At 40.1% G+C, this 19,434-nt stretch overlaps 3 protein-coding genes across 5 annotated transcripts in view; 2 read left to right on the forward strand and 1 right to left on the reverse strand.

Annotated features, from left to right (window-relative positions):
* Positions 1-19,434, forward strand: part of LOC129788976 (dachshund homolog 2) — a 1,190,888-nt gene that overhangs the window by 276,868 nt on the left and 894,586 nt on the right. The window lies entirely within an intron of this gene.
* Positions 1-19,434, reverse strand: part of LOC129788985 (uncharacterized) — a 511,890-nt gene that overhangs the window by 55,899 nt on the left and 436,557 nt on the right. The gene's annotated exons all lie outside the window — the stretch shown is intronic.
* Positions 1-19,434, forward strand: part of LOC129788929 (sushi, von Willebrand factor type A, EGF and pentraxin domain-containing protein 1) — a 47,419-nt gene that overhangs the window by 24,679 nt on the left and 3,306 nt on the right. The window contains exons 6-15 of one of the 3 annotated variants that reach the window (XM_055825374.1): positions 235-2,242; positions 2,310-3,006; positions 3,097-8,115; positions 8,329-8,882; positions 8,967-9,483; positions 9,718-9,810; positions 11,222-11,925; positions 12,018-12,142; positions 13,669-13,822; positions 13,989-14,508. In XM_055825374.1, coding sequence (XP_055681349.1) covers positions 235-2,242; positions 2,310-3,006; positions 3,097-8,115; positions 8,329-8,882; positions 8,967-9,483; positions 9,718-9,810; positions 11,222-11,925; positions 12,018-12,142; positions 13,669-13,822; positions 13,989-14,508 — 10,391 coding nt within the window. The remainder of the gene's footprint in view (positions 1-234; positions 2,243-2,309; positions 3,007-3,096; positions 8,116-8,328; positions 8,883-8,966; positions 9,484-9,717; positions 9,811-11,221; positions 11,926-12,017; positions 12,143-13,668; positions 13,823-13,988; positions 14,509-19,434) is intronic. The other 2 variants (XM_055825373.1, XM_055825375.1) reach the window with 2 other exon arrangements.

Raw genomic sequence — 19,434 nt, forward strand, 5'->3', positions numbered from 1 at the left:
GAAGATTTTCTTAAATAAAAATTAAAGAAATTAAGGAAACTCTTTGAAGATCTTCTGCTTTAAAATTACTGAGCAGCAGAAGATGATTTTTTGATTGAGACAGGAAGCAAAAAGAGTCTGGGCGGGGGTCAATCGGAGGTCAATGATCCGCCTAAAAGAAATAAAATTTCACTGTGACCTTTTCCGGAATTTACTTATGTACAATTTATCTGTTGTTGATCCCGCGCGTTGTAGGTTTCTCAGTACTCTGGCTTCTGGTCACTCAATCAACCCGATCCACGATCTGGGGAGTGCGTTGCTGTGTCCACAGCCAGCATCATGCAATCCTGGGAGTTGAGTACGTGCGAGAGCCTCCTGCCGTTCATGTGCCGCGCCCCAGCATGTCCGCAGAACTCCATTCACTGCGCCAACGGTGCGTGCGTCAATCAGGCCTTCAAATGCGATGGCAATGATGACTGTGGCGATGGCTCCGATGAACTTGATTGTCCAGCTTCATGCCACTTCCACATGCAATCCGGTGGGGATGTGATTGAGTCACCAAACTTTCCCCACAAATACGGGGCTCTGGCTAAATGCAAATGGACCCTCGAGGGCCCTCAGGGAAGCAATATTGTCCTGCAATTCCAGGAATTTGACACTGAGAAAACCTTTGACACAGTCCAGGTACTCGTTGGTGGCAGAACAGAGGATAAATCCGTCTCATTGGCCACACTTTCGGGGAAATTGGATTTAACGAGTAAACCCTTTGTCACGGCGTCGAATTTTATGATTGTTAAATTCGTCACGGATGGGAGTGTTGAGCGAAAGGGTTTCCGTGCCACATGGAAGACGGAACCACAGGTGTGCAGTGGTACCCTCCAGGCAACGTCTCAGGGACAAATCCTCACGAGTCCGGGCTATCCTAAAGTCTACCCTGGTGGCCTTGAATGCCTCTACATCATTCAAGCACAAGCTGGACGAATAATCTCTCTGGAAGTTCAAGATCTCGATCTCAATCCCATTCAGGATTATGTGCTGGTCAGAGATGGCGATAGCCCCAAGAGTCGTCCTATTGCACGACTAACCGGGAGAGGGGCGGACAATGTTAAGGTCATCATGAGCACGGGAAATAAACTCTATGTGTACTTCAAGACAAATCTCGGAGATTCCCGGAAGGGATTCAGTTTGCGCTATACCCAAGGATGCAAAGCAACGATCTTTGCACGCAATGGAACAGTAGCCTCCCCGGCATTTGGCCTCAGTGACTACCCAAGCAATCAGGAGTGTTTGTTTAAGATTAAAAATCCCAATGGGGGACCTCTTTCACTTCGCTTTGATCGCTTCAACGTTCATCCCACGGACTTTGTTCAGGTGTTCGATGGTGCCTCAACATCGGGGCTTCGTTTGCACTCTGGAAATGGATTTACCGGGACGACAAAGCCCAAATTGACTCTTACCGCCTCCTCGGGGGAATTGCTGCTGAAATTCGTCACAGACGCCCTTCACAATAGTCCCGGATGGTCTGCTGTCTTCTCAGCTGATTGCCCGGAACTTCGCCCAGGGCAGGGAGCTTTGGCATCATCGAGAGATACAGCCTTTGGTACGGTGATCTCCTTCACGTGCCCTGTGGGTCAAGAATTTGCAACGGGAAAGAATAAATTGAGTACAATGTGCATGGAGGGAGGAACATGGAGTATTGAGTACATCCCCAAATGTCAGGAAGTCTACTGTGGTCCCGTTCCGCAGATTGACAATGGCTTCTCCATTGGGTCATCCAATGTAACATACCGAGGTATTGCCATGTATCAGTGCTATGCTGGCTTTGCCTTCCCATCGGGGAGTCCACTTGAGAAGATTTCCTGCCTTGCCGATGGCCGGTGGGAGAGACAACCTGCCTGCTTGGCATCCCAATGCTCAGCTCTGCCGGAAGTTGCAAATGCCAATGTGACTTTGCTCAATGGTGGCGGACGTAGCTATGGGACAATTGTTAAATTCGAATGTGCTCCTGGGTATGAGAGAACCGGGGCACCAGTCCTCATTTGCATGTCCAACGGTACGTGGAGCAATGATGTGCCCAAATGCACGAGGAAGCGCTGCTATTCGTATCCTGATGTGAAGAATGGCTTCATCGTTGACATGACCAGGCAGTACTTCTACGGAGATGAGGCGCGTATTCAGTGCTACAAAGGATACAAGCTAAATGGGAATAATATCATTAAATGCGATGAGAATCAGGAATTCAGCAATCTGCCCACGTGTGATGGTGAGTTTTGGACTTAAAATTGTTTTTTAGGGACTCTTTGAGGATTCTCTTCTTGAATTCTTTGCAGATATCAATGAATGCAGCTCCTCACAGTGCGATCTCGCATCGACCGAATGCATGAACACAGCTGGATCATTTTACTGTCAATGCAAGAAGGGTTTTGCCCCAACAACTGAATGTCGTCCTGTTGGGGACTTGGGCCTGGCCAATGGAGGCATTTCCGATGACAGCATCTCTGTGTCTTCATCGGAGGAAGGTTACAGTAAGAGCCTTTTGCGACTCACTTCAAGTGGTTGGTGTGGAACATCCACAGAACCAGGAAGTAGTTGGGTAACAATTGACTTCAAAGCACCAACAATCCTCCGGGGATTCCGCACAATGTCCGTACAGAGATCTGATGGAATTATTGCCTTCACATCGGCCATTCGTCTTCAGTACACTGATGATCTAACAGATGTCTTCAAGGATTACGCGAACCCCGATGGAACAGCCGTTGAATTCCGCATTCTGGAACCAACGCTGTCCATCCTGAATCTCCCAATTCCCATTGAGGCTCGCTACGTGCGCTTCCGCATCCAGGATTACGTTAATTCCCCGTGCATGCGCCTGGAAGCAATGGGATGTACACGATTGGATTGTGTGGATGTTAATGAGTGCTCAAAGAATAATGGTGGATGCGATCAGAAGTGCGTCAATTCACCAGGAAGCTACCAATGTGCCTGCAATTCGGGATATGAGCTCTACACGACCAATGGAACAGCTGGGTGAGTTTTCCGAGAAGTTCTTAAAGTTTCTTTTTGAGATTTTTGATCATTTTCTGATCTTTTTCTTCACTCTCTCTTTGCCACAAATAGATACAACATTGAGTTGTCCGAAACTGGTGAGCGTGACGGCGATACGTTGCAGAAGAATAAGACATGCGTTCCAGTAATGTGTCCATCACTGGTGGCACCGGAAAATGGAAAACTCCTCACAACAAAGGCACAACATCACTTTGGTGATTTGGTTTCATTCCAATGCAACTTTGGCTACGTAATGTCCGGCAGTGCGTCCCTCCTTTGCCTCTCAAGTGGCCAGTGGAATGCAACAGTCCCCGAATGCATGTATGCCAAATGTGTCTCCCTTCCGGATGATAAACAATCCGGCCTGGCTGTTTTGCGCCCCGATCAGGAGAGTGTTCTCGTGCAATTCCGTGACAATGTAACGCTAACGTGCAATTCTCCGGGAAGGAAGTTGAGGGGAACAGCTAGTTCGGGCTTCCGGCAGTGTGTGTACGACCCGAAACCAGGATTACCGGATTATTGGCTCTCAGGAACAACTCCTGCCTGCCCGAGGGTTGACTGTGGTATGCCAATGGCAACTCCCGGAGCGGAATATGGGCAATTTGTTGATACGAAGTATCAAAGCTCATTTTTCTTCGGATGCCAGAACACCTTTAAGCTTGCGGGGCAAACTGCAAAGCACGACAATGTTGTACGATGCCAGGCTAATGGGATTTGGGACTTTGGGGATCTTCGATGTGAAGGTCCCGTTTGTGAGGATCCCGGACGACCGAGTGATGGTATTCAGCTAGCACGAAGCTATGAGCAGGGTTCAGAAGTTCTCTTTGGCTGCTCCCGCCCTGGGTATATTCTCATTAATCCCCGCCCAATTACGTGCATGCGTGAACCTGAGTGCAAAGTCATTAAGCCCCTGGGAATTTCTTCCGGAAAGATTCCCGATAGTGCCATCAATGCAACGTCTGAGAGGCCAAATTACGAAGCAAGAAATATTCGTTTGAACTCCGTAACGGGGTGGTGTGGCAAACAGGAGGCATTCACGTATGTTAGTGTGGATTTGGGGAAGGTTTATCGTGTTAAAGCCATCCTAGTTAAGGGTGTTGTGACTAATGACATCGTAGGACGTCCCACTGAGATTCGTTTCTTCTACAAGCAAAGTGAAAATGAAAACTACGTCGTTTACTTCCCGAATTTCAATCTAACAATGAGAGATCCTGGGAATTATGGGGAATTAGCAATGATCACACTGCCAAAGTATGTTCAGGCGCGTTTTGTAATCCTTGGCATTGTCAGCTACATGGATAATGCTTGTTTGAAGTTCGAATTGATGGGATGTGAAGAGCCCAAGGCGGAACCATTGCTTGGCTATGACTACGGGTACTCCCCATGTGTTGATAATGAACCACCGGTCTTCCAGAATTGCCCACAGCAACCGATTGTGGTGAAACGCGATGAGAATGGCGGGGTGTTGCCGATTAATTTCACCGAACCAACGGCAATTGATAATTCCGGATCAATTGCACGGCTCGAAGTGAAGCCACAGAGCTTCAAGACGCCCATTCACATTTTCCAGGATACCGTTGTGAAGTACGTTGCCTTTGATTACGATGGGAATGTGGCTATTTGTGAGATTAACATCACAGTTCCGGATGTGACGCCACCGCTGCTAACATGCCCACAGAGCTATGTGATTGAATTGGTGGATAAGCAAGATAACTACATGGTGAATTTCAATGAAACACGCAAAAGGATTAAGACATCCGATGATTCAGGCGATGTGCATCTCACCTTCATCCCTGAGCGCGCAACAATCCCCATTGGAGCCTTTGAGAATGTCACCGTTGTGGCGAGAGATAGATTCAACAATAAAGCTTCATGCCACTTCCAGGTTTCCATTCAAGCCACCCCATGTGTTGATTGGGAGCTCCAGCCACCCGTTAATGGGGCTATTAACTGCCTTCCTGGGGATAAGGGTATTGAATGCATAGCCACGTGTCGTCCTGGATTCCGTTTCACTGACGGTGAACCCGTAAAGACGTTCTCTTGTGAACATTCTCGCCTCTGGCGTCCAACATCAGTCGTTCCGGATTGTGTGTCGGAGAATACGCAACAAGCTGACTACCACGTAGTCGCCACGATGACGTACCGTGCCAATGGCGTTGTAGCTCCATCGTGTTTGCCACAGTATCAAGATCTAATGGCTCAGTACTATGGGAATCTCAATCAAGTCCTCTCGCAGCGTTGTTCAGCCGTCAATGTTAACATGAATGTCTCCTTTGTGCGCTCCGTACCGACTCTCCTGGAGGATAATATGCTCAAAATTGACTACATCCTGGTGATCATCCCAGCCGTGAGGCAACCACAGTTGTACGATCTCTGTGGCTCTACGCTCAATTTGATCTTTGACCTGGGAGTGCCGTATGCAAGTGCCATCATTGAACCCCTGCTGAATGTCTCAAGTATTGGGAATCAGTGTCCACCCCTGCGTGGGTTGAAGAGCTCAATCACACGTGGATTCACCTGCAGTGTCGGTGAGGTTCTCAATATGGACACAAATGATGTACCACGATGCCTTCATTGTCCCGCGGGAACGTTTGCTGGAGAAGGTCAACGCATGTGTACATCCTGCCCACGAGGATTCTACCAGAATCGTGATCGTCAGGGAGCGTGCTTGCGTTGCCCCCCAGGAACGTATACAAAGGAAGAGGGATCAAAGGGAATTGCAGCTTGTATCCCTGTCTGTGGGTATGGAACGTACTCCCCAACGGGGCTTGTGCCTTGCCTTGAATGCCCACGGAATTCATACTCAGGAGAACCACCAACGGGTGGCTTTAAGGATTGTCAAGCCTGCCCCGCGGGAACATTCACCTTCCAACCAGCTGCAGCTGGGAAGGATCTGTGTCGTCCTAAATGTGCCCTGGGTACGTATTCATCAACAGGCCTCGCTCCGTGCTCTCCCTGTCCGGTGAACTTCTACCAAGCAATGCCAGGATCAATGAGCTGCAATGAATGCCCAACGAATATGAAGACTGACAAAGCTGGAGCCACGGGACGTGAGGAATGCAAACCCGTTGCGTGTCAGGAGACAACGTGCCAACATGGAGGGCTCTGTATCCCAATTGGGCATAGTGTTCAGTGCTTCTGCCCAGCTGGCTTCAGTGGACGTCGCTGTGAGGTGGACATTGATGAATGTGCCTCCCAGCCGTGCTTCAACGGTGGCACATGCGTTGATCTTCCTCAGGGCTATCGCTGTCAATGCCCTGCTGGGTACTCAGGGATGAATTGCCAGGAGGAAGTGTCTGATTGCCGGAACAACACATGCCCAGCCAGGGCAATGTGTAAGAATGAACCGGGCTACAATAATTACACCTGCCTCTGTCGCAGTGGCTACACAGGTGTTGAATGTGACATCACCATCGATCCTTGCACTGCCAATGGGAATCCCTGCTCCAATGGAGCTACCTGTATTGCTCTCCAACAGGGAAGGTACAAATGTGAATGCCTACCCGGATGGGAAGGTCCAGCGTGTGAGACAAACATTGATGATTGTGCTGAACGCCCATGCCTCCTTGGGGCTAATTGTACGGATCTTGTGAATGATTTCAACTGTGCCTGCCCACCGGGATTCACGGGGAAACGATGCCAGGAGAAGATTGACTTGTGCTTATCGGAGCCCTGCAAGTATGGCACGTGTGTTGATAGGCTCTTCACATATGAGTGTGTCTGCCATCCTGGATGGACTGGGATTAATTGCAATGTCAACATGAATGATTGCGCAAGTAGTCCGTGCGAGAATGCCGGGCAGTGTATTGATCTCGTTGATGGGTACACGTGCACGTGTGAGCCAGGATACACCGGGAAGAATTGTCAGCATCACATTGATGACTGTCAGAGTGATCCATGCCAGAATGGAGCGACGTGCATTGATCAACTCGATGGATTTATGTGCAAATGTCGTCCTGGATTTGTGGGGCTGCAGTGTGAGGCGGAGATTGATGAATGCCTGAGTGATCCATGCAATCCCGTTGGCACAGAGCGCTGCCTCGACTTGGACAATCGTCATGCTTGCCTCTGCCGCGAAGGCTTCACGGGGGCATCGTGTGAAACAGACATTGATGACTGCGAGAACTCTCCGTGCCTCAATGGGGGAACATGCCGTGATCGTATTGGTGGCTTTGAGTGCCTCTGCCTCGACGGATGGAGTGGCGATCGCTGCCAGAAAGCCATCACAATGTGCTCAACACAGAAACCCTGTCAAAATGACGCCACGTGCATTGATCTCTTCCAGGACTTCTTCTGTGTGTGCCCCAGTGGAACAGATGGGAAGCAATGTGAAACAGCTCCTGAACGATGCATCGGGAATCCCTGTATGCATGGTGGTAAATGCCGAGATTTCGGCTCTGGGCTCAATTGCTCCTGCCCCATGGATTACGCCGGGATTGGGTGCCAATATGAGTTTGATGCATGCGAAGCAGGAGTTTGCCAGAATGGAGCAACGTGCATTGACAATGGAGCTGGGTATCAGTGTGTCTGTGCCCCTGGATTCACAGGGCAGAACTGTGAGAAAGACATTGTTGATTGCAAAGAAAACTCCTGCCCACCTGGTGCAACATGTATCGATCTAACGGAGAGATTCTACTGCCAATGCCCATTCAATCTCACCGGTGATGATTGCAGGAAGACCATTCAAGTGGACTATGATTTGTACTTTAGTGATGCAGTGAGGTCGACAGCAGCACAAGTTGTTCCCTTCTACACAGGAGGTGCTGAAAGTCTAACACTCGCCATGTGGGTGCAATTCACGCAGAAGGACGATTCAGGAATCTTCTACACACTCTACGCTGTGGACTCGGCGCATGTTCCCACAAAACGACGAATGCTCCTTCAGGCGCATTCAAGTGGTGTCCAAATTTCCCTCTTCCCCGATCTTCAGGATGCCTTCCTGTCGTTCCGGGAGTATGCAACAGTCAATGATGGGCAGTGGCATCATGTTGCAGTTGTTTGGGATGGCAGAGCTGGGCAATTAATGCTAATCACAGAAGGATTAATTGCTTCCAAGGCTGAATACGGTGGTGGACGACAACTTCCGGAATAGTAAGTTTTCTTTTCTTGAATCTTTGATAATTTTTTTGTGGCTGTTTGTCTTTTATGATGAGTTGTACATTAGCTGAAAAGAAATCATTTTTTGATGCTTTTTTATTACACAAAAGGGACGTAATTCTGAATTAATCTCATAAAGAGTTCTTTCTAATGAATTTCAAGAGTTAATTTTTAATCTGCAACAATTCAAATTTTCTCTCTCTAAAGCGCTTGGGCTGTTCTTGGACGTCCACAGCCAGAGAGTGGTTTAACAGCGGGAGCAACATACGCCGAGGCAGGTTTCCAGGGAAAGATCACGAAAGCACAAATTTGGGGACGTGCTCTGGATGTAACGTCGGAGCTTCAGAAGCAAGTTCGTGATTGTCGCAGTGAACCTGTTCTCTATCGTGGATTAATTCTCAACTGGGCTGGCTATGAACTCACTTCCGGTGGCGTTGAGCGCAGTGTTCCATCTTCGTGTGGACAGAAGAAGTGCTCTCCAGGGTACACGGGGCCACAGTGTCAGCAGTTGGAGGTTGACAAGGAGCCACCGCATGTTGAACACTGTCCTGGAGATTTGTGGGTGATAGCACGCAATGGATCGGCTGTTGTGAACTGGGATGAGCCGCATTTCAGCGATAACATTGGAGTGGTGAAGATTGCCGAGAAGAATGGACATCGTCCCGGCCAAACGCTGCTCTGGGGAAGCTACGACATTACCTACGTGGCAGCTGATGCAGCAGGAAATACCGCAACGTGCACATTCAAAGTTTCCCTTCTCCGTGAGTTTTCTTTTCCTTTTCTTTTCCATTTTCTTTAGCGAAAAAATAAGTTAAAAGAAAACTTTAAATGTTTCTCTTTTGCAGCTGAATTCTGTCCACCTCTGGCTGATCCTCTCGGTGGGACGCAAGTTTGCAAAGATTGGGGAGCAGGTGGGCAATTCAAGGTGTGCGAAATTGCCTGTCATCCCGGATTGCGATTCTCCGAGCCCATTCCGGAGTTCTACACGTGCGGTGCTGAAGGTTTCTGGCGCCCAACTAATGATCCCTCAAAGCCCCTCGTTTACCCATCGTGCTCACCCGCTAAGCCAGCACAGCGTGTCTTCCGCATTAAGATGCTCTTCCCATCGGATGTGTTGTGCAATGAAGCTGGCCAAGGGGTCCTGAGGCAACGCGTGAAGAATGCCGTGAATTCCCTCAATAGAGACTGGAACTTCTGCTCGTACTCCACGGAGGGATCACGCGAATGCAAAGATCTCCAAATTGACGTAAATTGCGATCACTACCGCGGTGGGAATTCCAATCGTGTCAAACGACAGAGTTCATCCGGTACAGACGATGATGGTGGAATCTACGTGCTTGATGCTCAAATTCCAGTTGAAAAGTAAGTAGAAGAATTTATCTAATTTCCTCCATTTTTTTTCCTTTAATGTTTTAGTGTGAATAATCAGAGAAAAAGTTCCTGTAGTTGACCAATTTTAGGAATTAAAAAAACCAAATCTAATATTTTTGTGTGTAAAAAGTACAAGAAGAAGAAAAATTTAGACTTTCTTGTGCACAAAAGTAGTTAATTTACATTTGTTGTGAAATTTGTGTAAAATTTCGTATTGTACAACAGTGAGACCGCAGGAGATACTGCAAGCAGAAATCGCCAAGGAAGGCAACAAAATGGTGATACATACACACTGGAGATCGCTTTTCCGGCAGTCAAGTACGTCCCATTAAAAAGTCCAAAAAGCAGTTTTCATGAAAAAAAAGCTTCTTCCGGGAACGGCTGCCTTGTGGAGGATTTTGTTTTGCTCTCATTTTGTTGTTTATGCTGGCTGTACATACTTTTCTTTGCTGTGATGTTCTCTCAAATGAAATTTGCATGATTTTCTCACTCAAACACAATGCTTCTTCCACACCTGCCTCTTCTAACGCTCACACAAACACTTATCTTGTGCTCTCTATCGCAGAAAAATTCTTTCTTTACTCTGTTCTATTTCTCACCTTTTTTTTTTGAGCACAAGAAGTAAAATAACATTAATTACCAACGAACGCAACCCACCCACTGTTGTTTCTTCACTTCCACTGCACCTTTATGTGGTCAGGTGATGTAATTGATTCACTCCAACTAAAATGGGAGAAAGATCACTGATCTACTTGTAAATTGTACCAACATTTTTGCTCTTCTTTTTCCCATCAATTAGCACATTAGCTGTACAAAATATAATCATTTTCATTTACAAATTATATTATTTTGATACCATAAAGGGGAAAATTTGCCAGAAAAATTAATGAAAAATCAATTATGGAGAGAAAATTGATCAATGTTTGATCAAAATTTGAGTTTAATGATTTACCTGATATGAAAATCTTAGGTTTTAGGGGATTATGGTTCTTTAGAAGCCTCTCAAAGGGCAACGATTGAGCAATTTTGGAAAATAATAAATGATTAGTTGAATGAAAAACTTTCGAGGTAAAATTGAGAAAATATTTGGCAAATATTGAGCAATAATTGCGCAATTAATTTCATATGTATTTAGACGATTATTTGATTAATCCTTGATCAGAGTTTGATTGAAATAAAATTAATCGAATATTGCTGTAATCAATCAGTCGTTGATTGATCAATTTGCTTGCCAATTGAGTCAATAAAACAAACCAACGGGGCCAATTTTTGCATTAAAAGTTGAGCAATCAGAAGATTGATTTAATTTCGTTGTCTCTCTTTTCATGGATTTTTAAAATCAGAACATGAAAAATCTTTGAAAAATCGGAATAAAAAAAAACGAATATAAAGTCAATAAGAATAATTATTCAAAGGGAATAGAGACTTAGACTATTTTTGGGCCATATTTATTCAATTTTGAGTTCCAATTCAAATGCAAATTGATTGCTCAAATCTCAAGCAATTTTATCTCTTAAAAAATCTTTATTAAACTTAAAAAAAAGATTCTCTCTCTCAATCCTTTGAAATCTGCTAATTAAGGGTTCAATCTTGTGATATTTTCCTGGCAATTTCTTCAATATTCTTTTAAAGGCTTCTGTGGTTTCAGCGCATGAGAAATTCTTCTAATTTTTTACGCAAGAATTCATTTTCTTTAAAGAAAAATTGTTTTTTTTGTGAAACTTTTCAGTGATCCTGTCCTCCATTCATCAACTGGCGAGAGAACCGACGTACGGACACTTCTGCAGAAGTTAATTCTGGAAGAAGATCAATTTGCTGTGCAGGATATCCTGCCGAATACAGTCCCGGATCCAGCTTCATTGGATCTCACATCGGAGTACGCCTGTCCCGTTGGGCAGGTTGTCATGGTGCCCGATTGTGTGCCATGCGCTGTGGGGACGTTCTACGATACGACCAATAAGACCTGCGTGCCGTGCCCACGTGGTCACTATCAGTCTGAAACGGGACAACTGCAGTGCTCCAAATGCCCCAATATTGCCGGACGTCCGGGTGTTACGGTGGGCCCGGGAGCACGATCGGCGGCTGATTGCAAGGAACGCTGTCCAGCTGGGAAATTCCTCGATCCCGACACTGGGCTGTGCCGCCCATGCGGGTATGGCTTCTTCCAGCCACGTGAGGGATCATTCTCGTGCGAACTCTGCGGGTTGGGGCAGACAACACGTTCGGCGGAATCAACGTCGCGCGAGGAGTGTCGCGATGAGTGTGCCAGCGGCATGCAGTTGGGTGCTGATGGAAAGTGCGAACCTTGCCCTCGAGGCACATACCGCACACAAGGTGTTCAACCAGCGTGTCATACTTGCCCACTGGGTCGCACCACTCCCAAGGTTGGAGCCTCATCCGTCGAGGAATGCTCATTGCCAGTTTGTACACCAGGTAAGAAGAGAGTTGGAGTCCCCATTCTGTCCATTTCCCAGCACCACTACCACCAAGAACTCGATCAAACTACTTATTTTTTTATCTCGCAGGAACTTACCTCAATGGCTCAATGAATATGTGTGTGGAATGCGAAAAGGGCTTCTACCAGCCGGAATCTCAGAAGACATCATGTATTCCATGCCCACCGAATCACAGTACAAACACAACAGCAGCGGTAAGATTTCTTTTTTTGGTTACAATTTTTATTTAAATGATAGAAAAAATGTATTTTCCAAAGCAGCAAAATCGCGTGAGAAATGAAGGAAAATCCCGCGTGATGATAACGCGTGGAATTTGCCGTAATGAGAAAAGTGATTCAGATACTTTTCATGATGAAATTATCTTATTTTCTTTGGCAGAAAGAGCAAAACAATGATAAAATTTTCAAGTGCAATTCACATTTCAATTTGATTAATTCTCCAGAATAAAGTACAAAGACAGGGAGAATTTCAATTGAATTAAATAATTATTATTTTCTTGATGGTAAAAGACGTTTAAAGTGAATAAACTCCTTTATGAAATGCTATGTTAATTCACTCGAATTGAGCATTGATTATCATTCGATTTTATCTTAATTTTTGAGCTGAAATTTAAGCCTAAATCTTTAGCTGTAGGTTCCATGAAAAAATTCTTGTTTATTATTATTTTGAAAAATCAAAATTAAGGAATCAGTTTTGTAAAAAATCTTTTCTTTTCTGACTATTTAAAAGTTTTTTTTTTAATCTTTCGATTTATCGTTCTATAATCAAAATCATATGACTTTTTGTTTCAGAAAACAGTCAGAAATATCTTTAAGAGACTTAAAAAAAAGACTTTAAAATCCCGATCAAAGAAAGCAATAATCTGTTAAAATCTAACAAGATCTTTTAAAATCCTTTAAGAGTAAGAAAAGAAACTATTTTTAACAGAATCTGCCACTAAATATTCGAAGAAATTCAATAAATCAGCAAATAAAAGAAGAATAAATTTTAGTTTATCAGTCAATAAATTAAATTTTAATCAGCAATATTTGAATCAATAAAAGTTTACAATAAAAAGTGACATTTTTAATAAGAATATTTATTATTCTTCTATAATACATAAAAAAACGTAAGAAAAACTAAATGTTCAATGTTTGAAACAAGCCTACAATGAACCTATTAATTAAAATTTTTTATGCCATTTTATCCTTCAAAGGAAAAGTAGAATTTTAGATCAACTTAAGCCTAGCATCAGATGCGTAAGAATAATTCAAATAATTGCTCTTGTTCTCTGCAAATTAATTCTACACTAAAACCGCTAAAACCTAAAAAACGCCCGTTTATAGTAATTTTTATTAAACCGGAAATGATCAATAAAGGCAACCTTAATGGCAAATAAATATTTTTACAATCAAAGAATTAAATCAGAAAGATTCCAATTATGATTTAAAATAAATAAAAAGAAAAGAAGACATTAAAAAGGGAATATATTGATAAAAAAAATTACAATACGTGGCCGATAAAATGCGGAAATTGCTGTGAAATGTTATGCGTGACGGAAGAAGGTGGAGGAGGGAAATGCGTTTGCAAATCGTGTTTTTGGGACAAAACTAAATGTTCAAATTGCGGTACAAATAATTAAGTTTTTTATAAAATTGGCACTAACGTGCAATTTTTTTTCTTTCCTTTTCTCTCTCTTCTGGGTCTTTCCAACAACAACGTGGTGTGTGGTTAATAACAGACAAGCAAAGCTGAGTGCATCAACCCATGCGAGACGATAACTGAAGGTCAGGCGCACTGTGATCCAAATGCATACTGCATTCTAGTGCCAGAAACTTCCGATTTTATGTGCAAGTGCAAGCCGGGTTTCAATGGAACAGGAATGCAGTGCATAGGTAAGAGAACTTTCAATACCCTTTGTCGTCCTCAAATCCTCAAATTCATTCATTTTTTGAAAGAAAATCGTTGATTCTTTATGGTTTAGAACACTTTTAGAACAGCAGAGACGCATTTTTGTGCTATAAAATATAATATTCTACAAAAATTCCATGATCTTTCTAGATGTTTGCGATAACTTCTGCGAGAATTCCGGCACGTGCGTAAAGGATCTCAAGGGAACACCTTCGTGCCGATGCGCAGGTTCCTTTACAGGACCTAAATGCGCCGAACGTTCGGAGTTTGCCTACATTGCAGGCGGTATTGCGGGCGCGGTGATCTTCATCATTGTAATTGTCTTGCTAATATGGATGATTTGTGTGCGATCGCAAAAGAGGAAGGATCCCAAGAAGATGTTGGCGCCGGCAATAGATCAAACAGGGTCACAAGTTAACTTCTACTACGGTGCACAGACACCCTATGCCGAGAGTATAGCACCGTCGCACCACAGCACCTACGCTCACTACTACGACGACGAAGAGGATGGATGGGAAATGCCGAATTTCTACAATGAAACCTACATGAAGGAGGGCTTGCATGGGGCTAAAGTCAACTCCCTGGCCCGATCCAATGCATCACTCTACGGTACTAAAGAAGATCTCTACGACAGACTTAAACGTCACGCTTACACAGGAAAGAAAGGTAGGTCTGTTACATTTTTTATTTATTCTTTAATCTTTCCCTACTTAAATACCTTTTTTATTAACTCAGATGTGCGGGAATTGTTTTATTTTTTTTTTTGAAATGTTCGTTAAATTTAAAATCAATTTCTTAAGCAAAATTCTTTAGATTGTGTGTAAAAAAGTTTTAAAACTCTCTCGTTATACATTCATCGTATAACGTTATACAATCATAGTACAACGTTATACATTCATTGTATAACCGTTATACATTCATAGTACAACGTTATACATTGATAGTACGTTATACATTCATTGTATAACCGTTATACATTCATAGTACAACGTTATACATTCATTGTATAACCGTTATACATTCATAGTACAACGTTATACATTCATTGTATAACCGTTATACATTCATAGTACAACGTTATACATTCATTGTATAACCGTTATACATTGATAGTACGTTATACATTCATTGTATAACCGTTATACATTCATAGTACAACGTTATACATTCATTGAATAACAGTTATCATTCATAGTACAACGTTATACATTCATTGTATAACCGTTATACATTGATAGTACGTTATACATTCATTGTATAACCGTTATACATTCATAGTACAACGTTATACATTCATTGTATAACCGTTATACATTCATAGTACAACGTTATACATTCATTGTATAACCGTTATACATTGATAGTACGTTATACATTCATTGTATAACCGTTATACATTCATAGTACAACGTTATACATTCATTGAATAACAGTTATCATTCATAGTACAACGTTATACATTCATTGTATAACCGTTATACATTGATAGTACGTTATACATTCATTGTATAACCGTTATACATTCATAGTACAACGTTATACATTCATTGTATAACCGTTATACATTCATAGTACAACGTTATACATTCATTGTATAACCGTTATACATTGATAGTACGTTATACATTCATTGTATAACCGTTATACATTCATAGTACAACGTTATACATTCATTGTATAACCGTTATACATTCATAGTACAACGTTATACATTCATTGTATAACCGTTATACATTGATAGTACGTTATACATTCATTGTATAACCGTTATACATTCATAGTACAACGTTATACATTCATTGAATAACAGTTATCATTCATAGTACAACGTTATACATTCATTGTATAACCGTTATACATTGATAGTACGTTATACATTCATTGTATAACCGTTATACATTCATAGTACAACGTTATACATTCATTGTATAACCGTTATACATTCATAGTACAACGTTATACATTGATAGTACGTTATACATTCATTGTATAACCGTTATACATTCATAGTACAACGTTATACATTCATTGTATAACCGTTATACATTCATAGTACAACGTTATACATTGATAGTACGTTATACATTCATTGTATAACCGTTATACATTCATAGTACAACGTTATACATTCATTGTATAACCGTTATACATTCATAGTACAACGTTATACATTCATTGTATAACCGTTATACATTGATAGTACGTTATACATTCATTGTATAACCGTTATACATTCATAGTACAACGTTATACATTCATTGAATAACAGTTATCATTCATAGTACAACGTTATACATTCATTGTATAACCGTTATACATTGATAGTACGTTATACATTCATTGTATAACCGTTATACATTCATAGTACAACGTTATACATTCATTGTATAACCGTTATACATTCATAGTACAACGTTATACATTCATTGTATAACCGTTATACATTCATAGTACAACGTTATACATTCATTGTATAACCGTTATACATTCATAGTACAACGTTATACATTCATTGTATAACCGTTATACATTCATAGTACAACGTTATACATTCATTGTATAACCGTTATACATTCATAGTACAACGTTATACATTCATTGTATAACCGTTATACATTCATAGTACAACGTTATACATTCATTGTATAACCGTTATACATTGATAGTACGTTATACATTCATTGTATAACCGTTATACATTCATAGTACAACGTTATACATTCATTGTATAAACGTTATACATTGATAGTACGTTATACATTCATTGTATAACCGTTATACATTCATAGTACAACGTTATACATTCATTGTATAACCGTTATACATTCATAGTACAACGTTATACATTCATTGTATAACCGTTATACATTCATAGTACAACGTTATACATTCATTGTATAACCGTTATACATTCATAGTACAACGTTATACATTCATTGTATAACCGTTATACATTCATAGTACAACGTTATACATTCATTGTATAACCGTTATACATTCATAGTACAACGTTATACATTCATTGTATAACCGTTATACATTCATTGTATAACCGTTATACATTGATAGTACGTTATACATTCATTGTATAACCGTTATACATTCATAGTACAACGTTATACATTCATAGTACAACGTTATACATTCATTGTATAACCGTTATACATTCATAGTACAACGTTATACATTCATTGTATAACCGTTATACATTCATAGTACAACGTTATACATTCATTGTATAACCGTTATACATTGATAGTACGTTATACATTCATTGTATAACCGTTATACATTCATAGTACAACGTTATACATTCATTGAATAACAGTTATCATTCATAGTACAACGTTATACATTCATTGTATAACCGTTATACATTCATAGTACAACGTTATACATTCATTGTATAACCGTTATACATTCATTGTATAACCGTTATACATTGATAGTACGTTATACATTCATTGTATAACCGTTATACATTCATAGTACAATGTTATACATTCATAGTACAACGTTATACATTCATTGTATAACCGTTATACATTCATAGTACAACGTTATACATTCATTGTATAACCGTTATACATTGATAGTACGTTATACATTCATTGTATAACCGTTATACATTCATAGTACAACGTTATACATTCATTGTATAAACGTTATACATTGATAGTACGTTATACATTCATTGTATAACCGTTATACATTCATAGTACAACGTTATACATTCATAGTACAACGTTATACATTGATAGTACGTTATACATTCATTGTATAACCGTTATACATTCATAGTACAACGTTATACATTCATTGTATAACCGTTATACATTGATAGTACGTTATACATTCATTGTATAACCGTTATACATTCATAGTACAACGTTATACATTCATTGTATAACCGTTATACATTCATAGTACAACGTTATACATTCATTGTATAACCGTTATACATTCATTGTATAACCGTTATACATTGATAGTACGTTATACATTCATTGTATAACCGTTATACATTCATAGTACAACGTTATACATTCATAGTACAACGTTATACATTCATTGTATAACCGTTATACATTCATAGTACAACGTTATACATTCATTGTATAACCGTTATACATTCATAGTACAACGTTATACATTCATTGTATAACCGTTATACATTGATAGTACGTTATACATTCATTGTATAACCGTTATACATTCATAGTACAACGTTATACATTCATTGAATAACAGTTATCATTCATAGTACAACGTTATACATTCATTGTATAACCGTTATACATTGATAGTACGTTATACATTCATTGTATAACCGTTATACATTCATAGTACAACGTTATACATTCATTGTATAACCGTTATACATTCATAGTACAACGTTATACATTGATAGTACGTTATACATTCATTGTATAACCGTTATACATTCATAGTACAACGTTATACATTCATTGTATAACCGTTATACATTCATAGTACAACGTTATACATTGATATTACGTTATACATTCATTGTATAACCGTTATACATTCATAGTACAACGTTATACATTCATTGTATAACCGTTATACATTCATAGTACAACGTTATACATTCATTGTATAACCGTTATACATTGATAGTACGTTATACATTCATTGTATAACCGTTATACATTCATAGTACAACGTTATACATTCATTGTATAACCGTTATACATTCATAGTACAACGTTATACATTCATTGTATAACCGTTATACATTGATAGTACGTTATACATTCATTGTATAACCGTTATACATTCATAGTACAACGTTATACATTCATTGTATAACCGTTATACATTGATAGTACGTTATACATTCATTGTATAACCGTTATACATTCATAGTACAACGTTATACATTCATTGTATAACCGTTATACATTCATAGTACAACGTTATACATTCATTGTATAACCGTTATACATTGATAGTACGTTATACATTCATTGTATAACCGTTATACATTCATAGTACAACGTTATACATTCATTGTATAACCGTTATACATTCATAGTACAACGTTATACATTCATTGTATAACCGTTATACATTCATAGTACAACGTTATACATTCATTGTATAACCGTTATACATTCATAGTATAAGTATTCAAGCTGTGAAAAAAAGATTAAAGTCTCCTCGGGCGATTTCTTATTCTTTTTATTTAAATTCTTGGCAAGATTACGAGTTTCCCGATTGTTTTATCGAATAAAAATTTTTTTCATTGAGGAATGAATAAACTCCCTTCAATTGGATATCTGTAAAATTTTTTTTTGTTAATATAAAGTTATTTTGGCGTTTTCTTTTTAAAATAAATTACTTAAAGCTTCAGGATTAAAAAATTTCCCTGGTTTTGATAGAATTATTTTTTCAAGTTTAATCTTTAAAGTTTGTTGTATTTTGATCTTTATTGATCAATTTTATTGACTTTCATTAATATTTTTTCAAGCATTTGTGGATCAATAAGGAAATGTTTTTCAAGTTCTCTAATTATTATTTTTTGATTAATTATTTGTTTAATTTTTCTTAATATTTTTTTTGAACAAATAAG

The sequence above is a fragment of the Lutzomyia longipalpis genome, chromosome 2 (assembly GCF_024334085.1).
Source record: "Lutzomyia longipalpis isolate SR_M1_2022 chromosome 2, ASM2433408v1".
In the NCBI taxonomy this organism is placed as follows: Eukaryota; Metazoa; Arthropoda; class Insecta; order Diptera; family Psychodidae; genus Lutzomyia; species Lutzomyia longipalpis.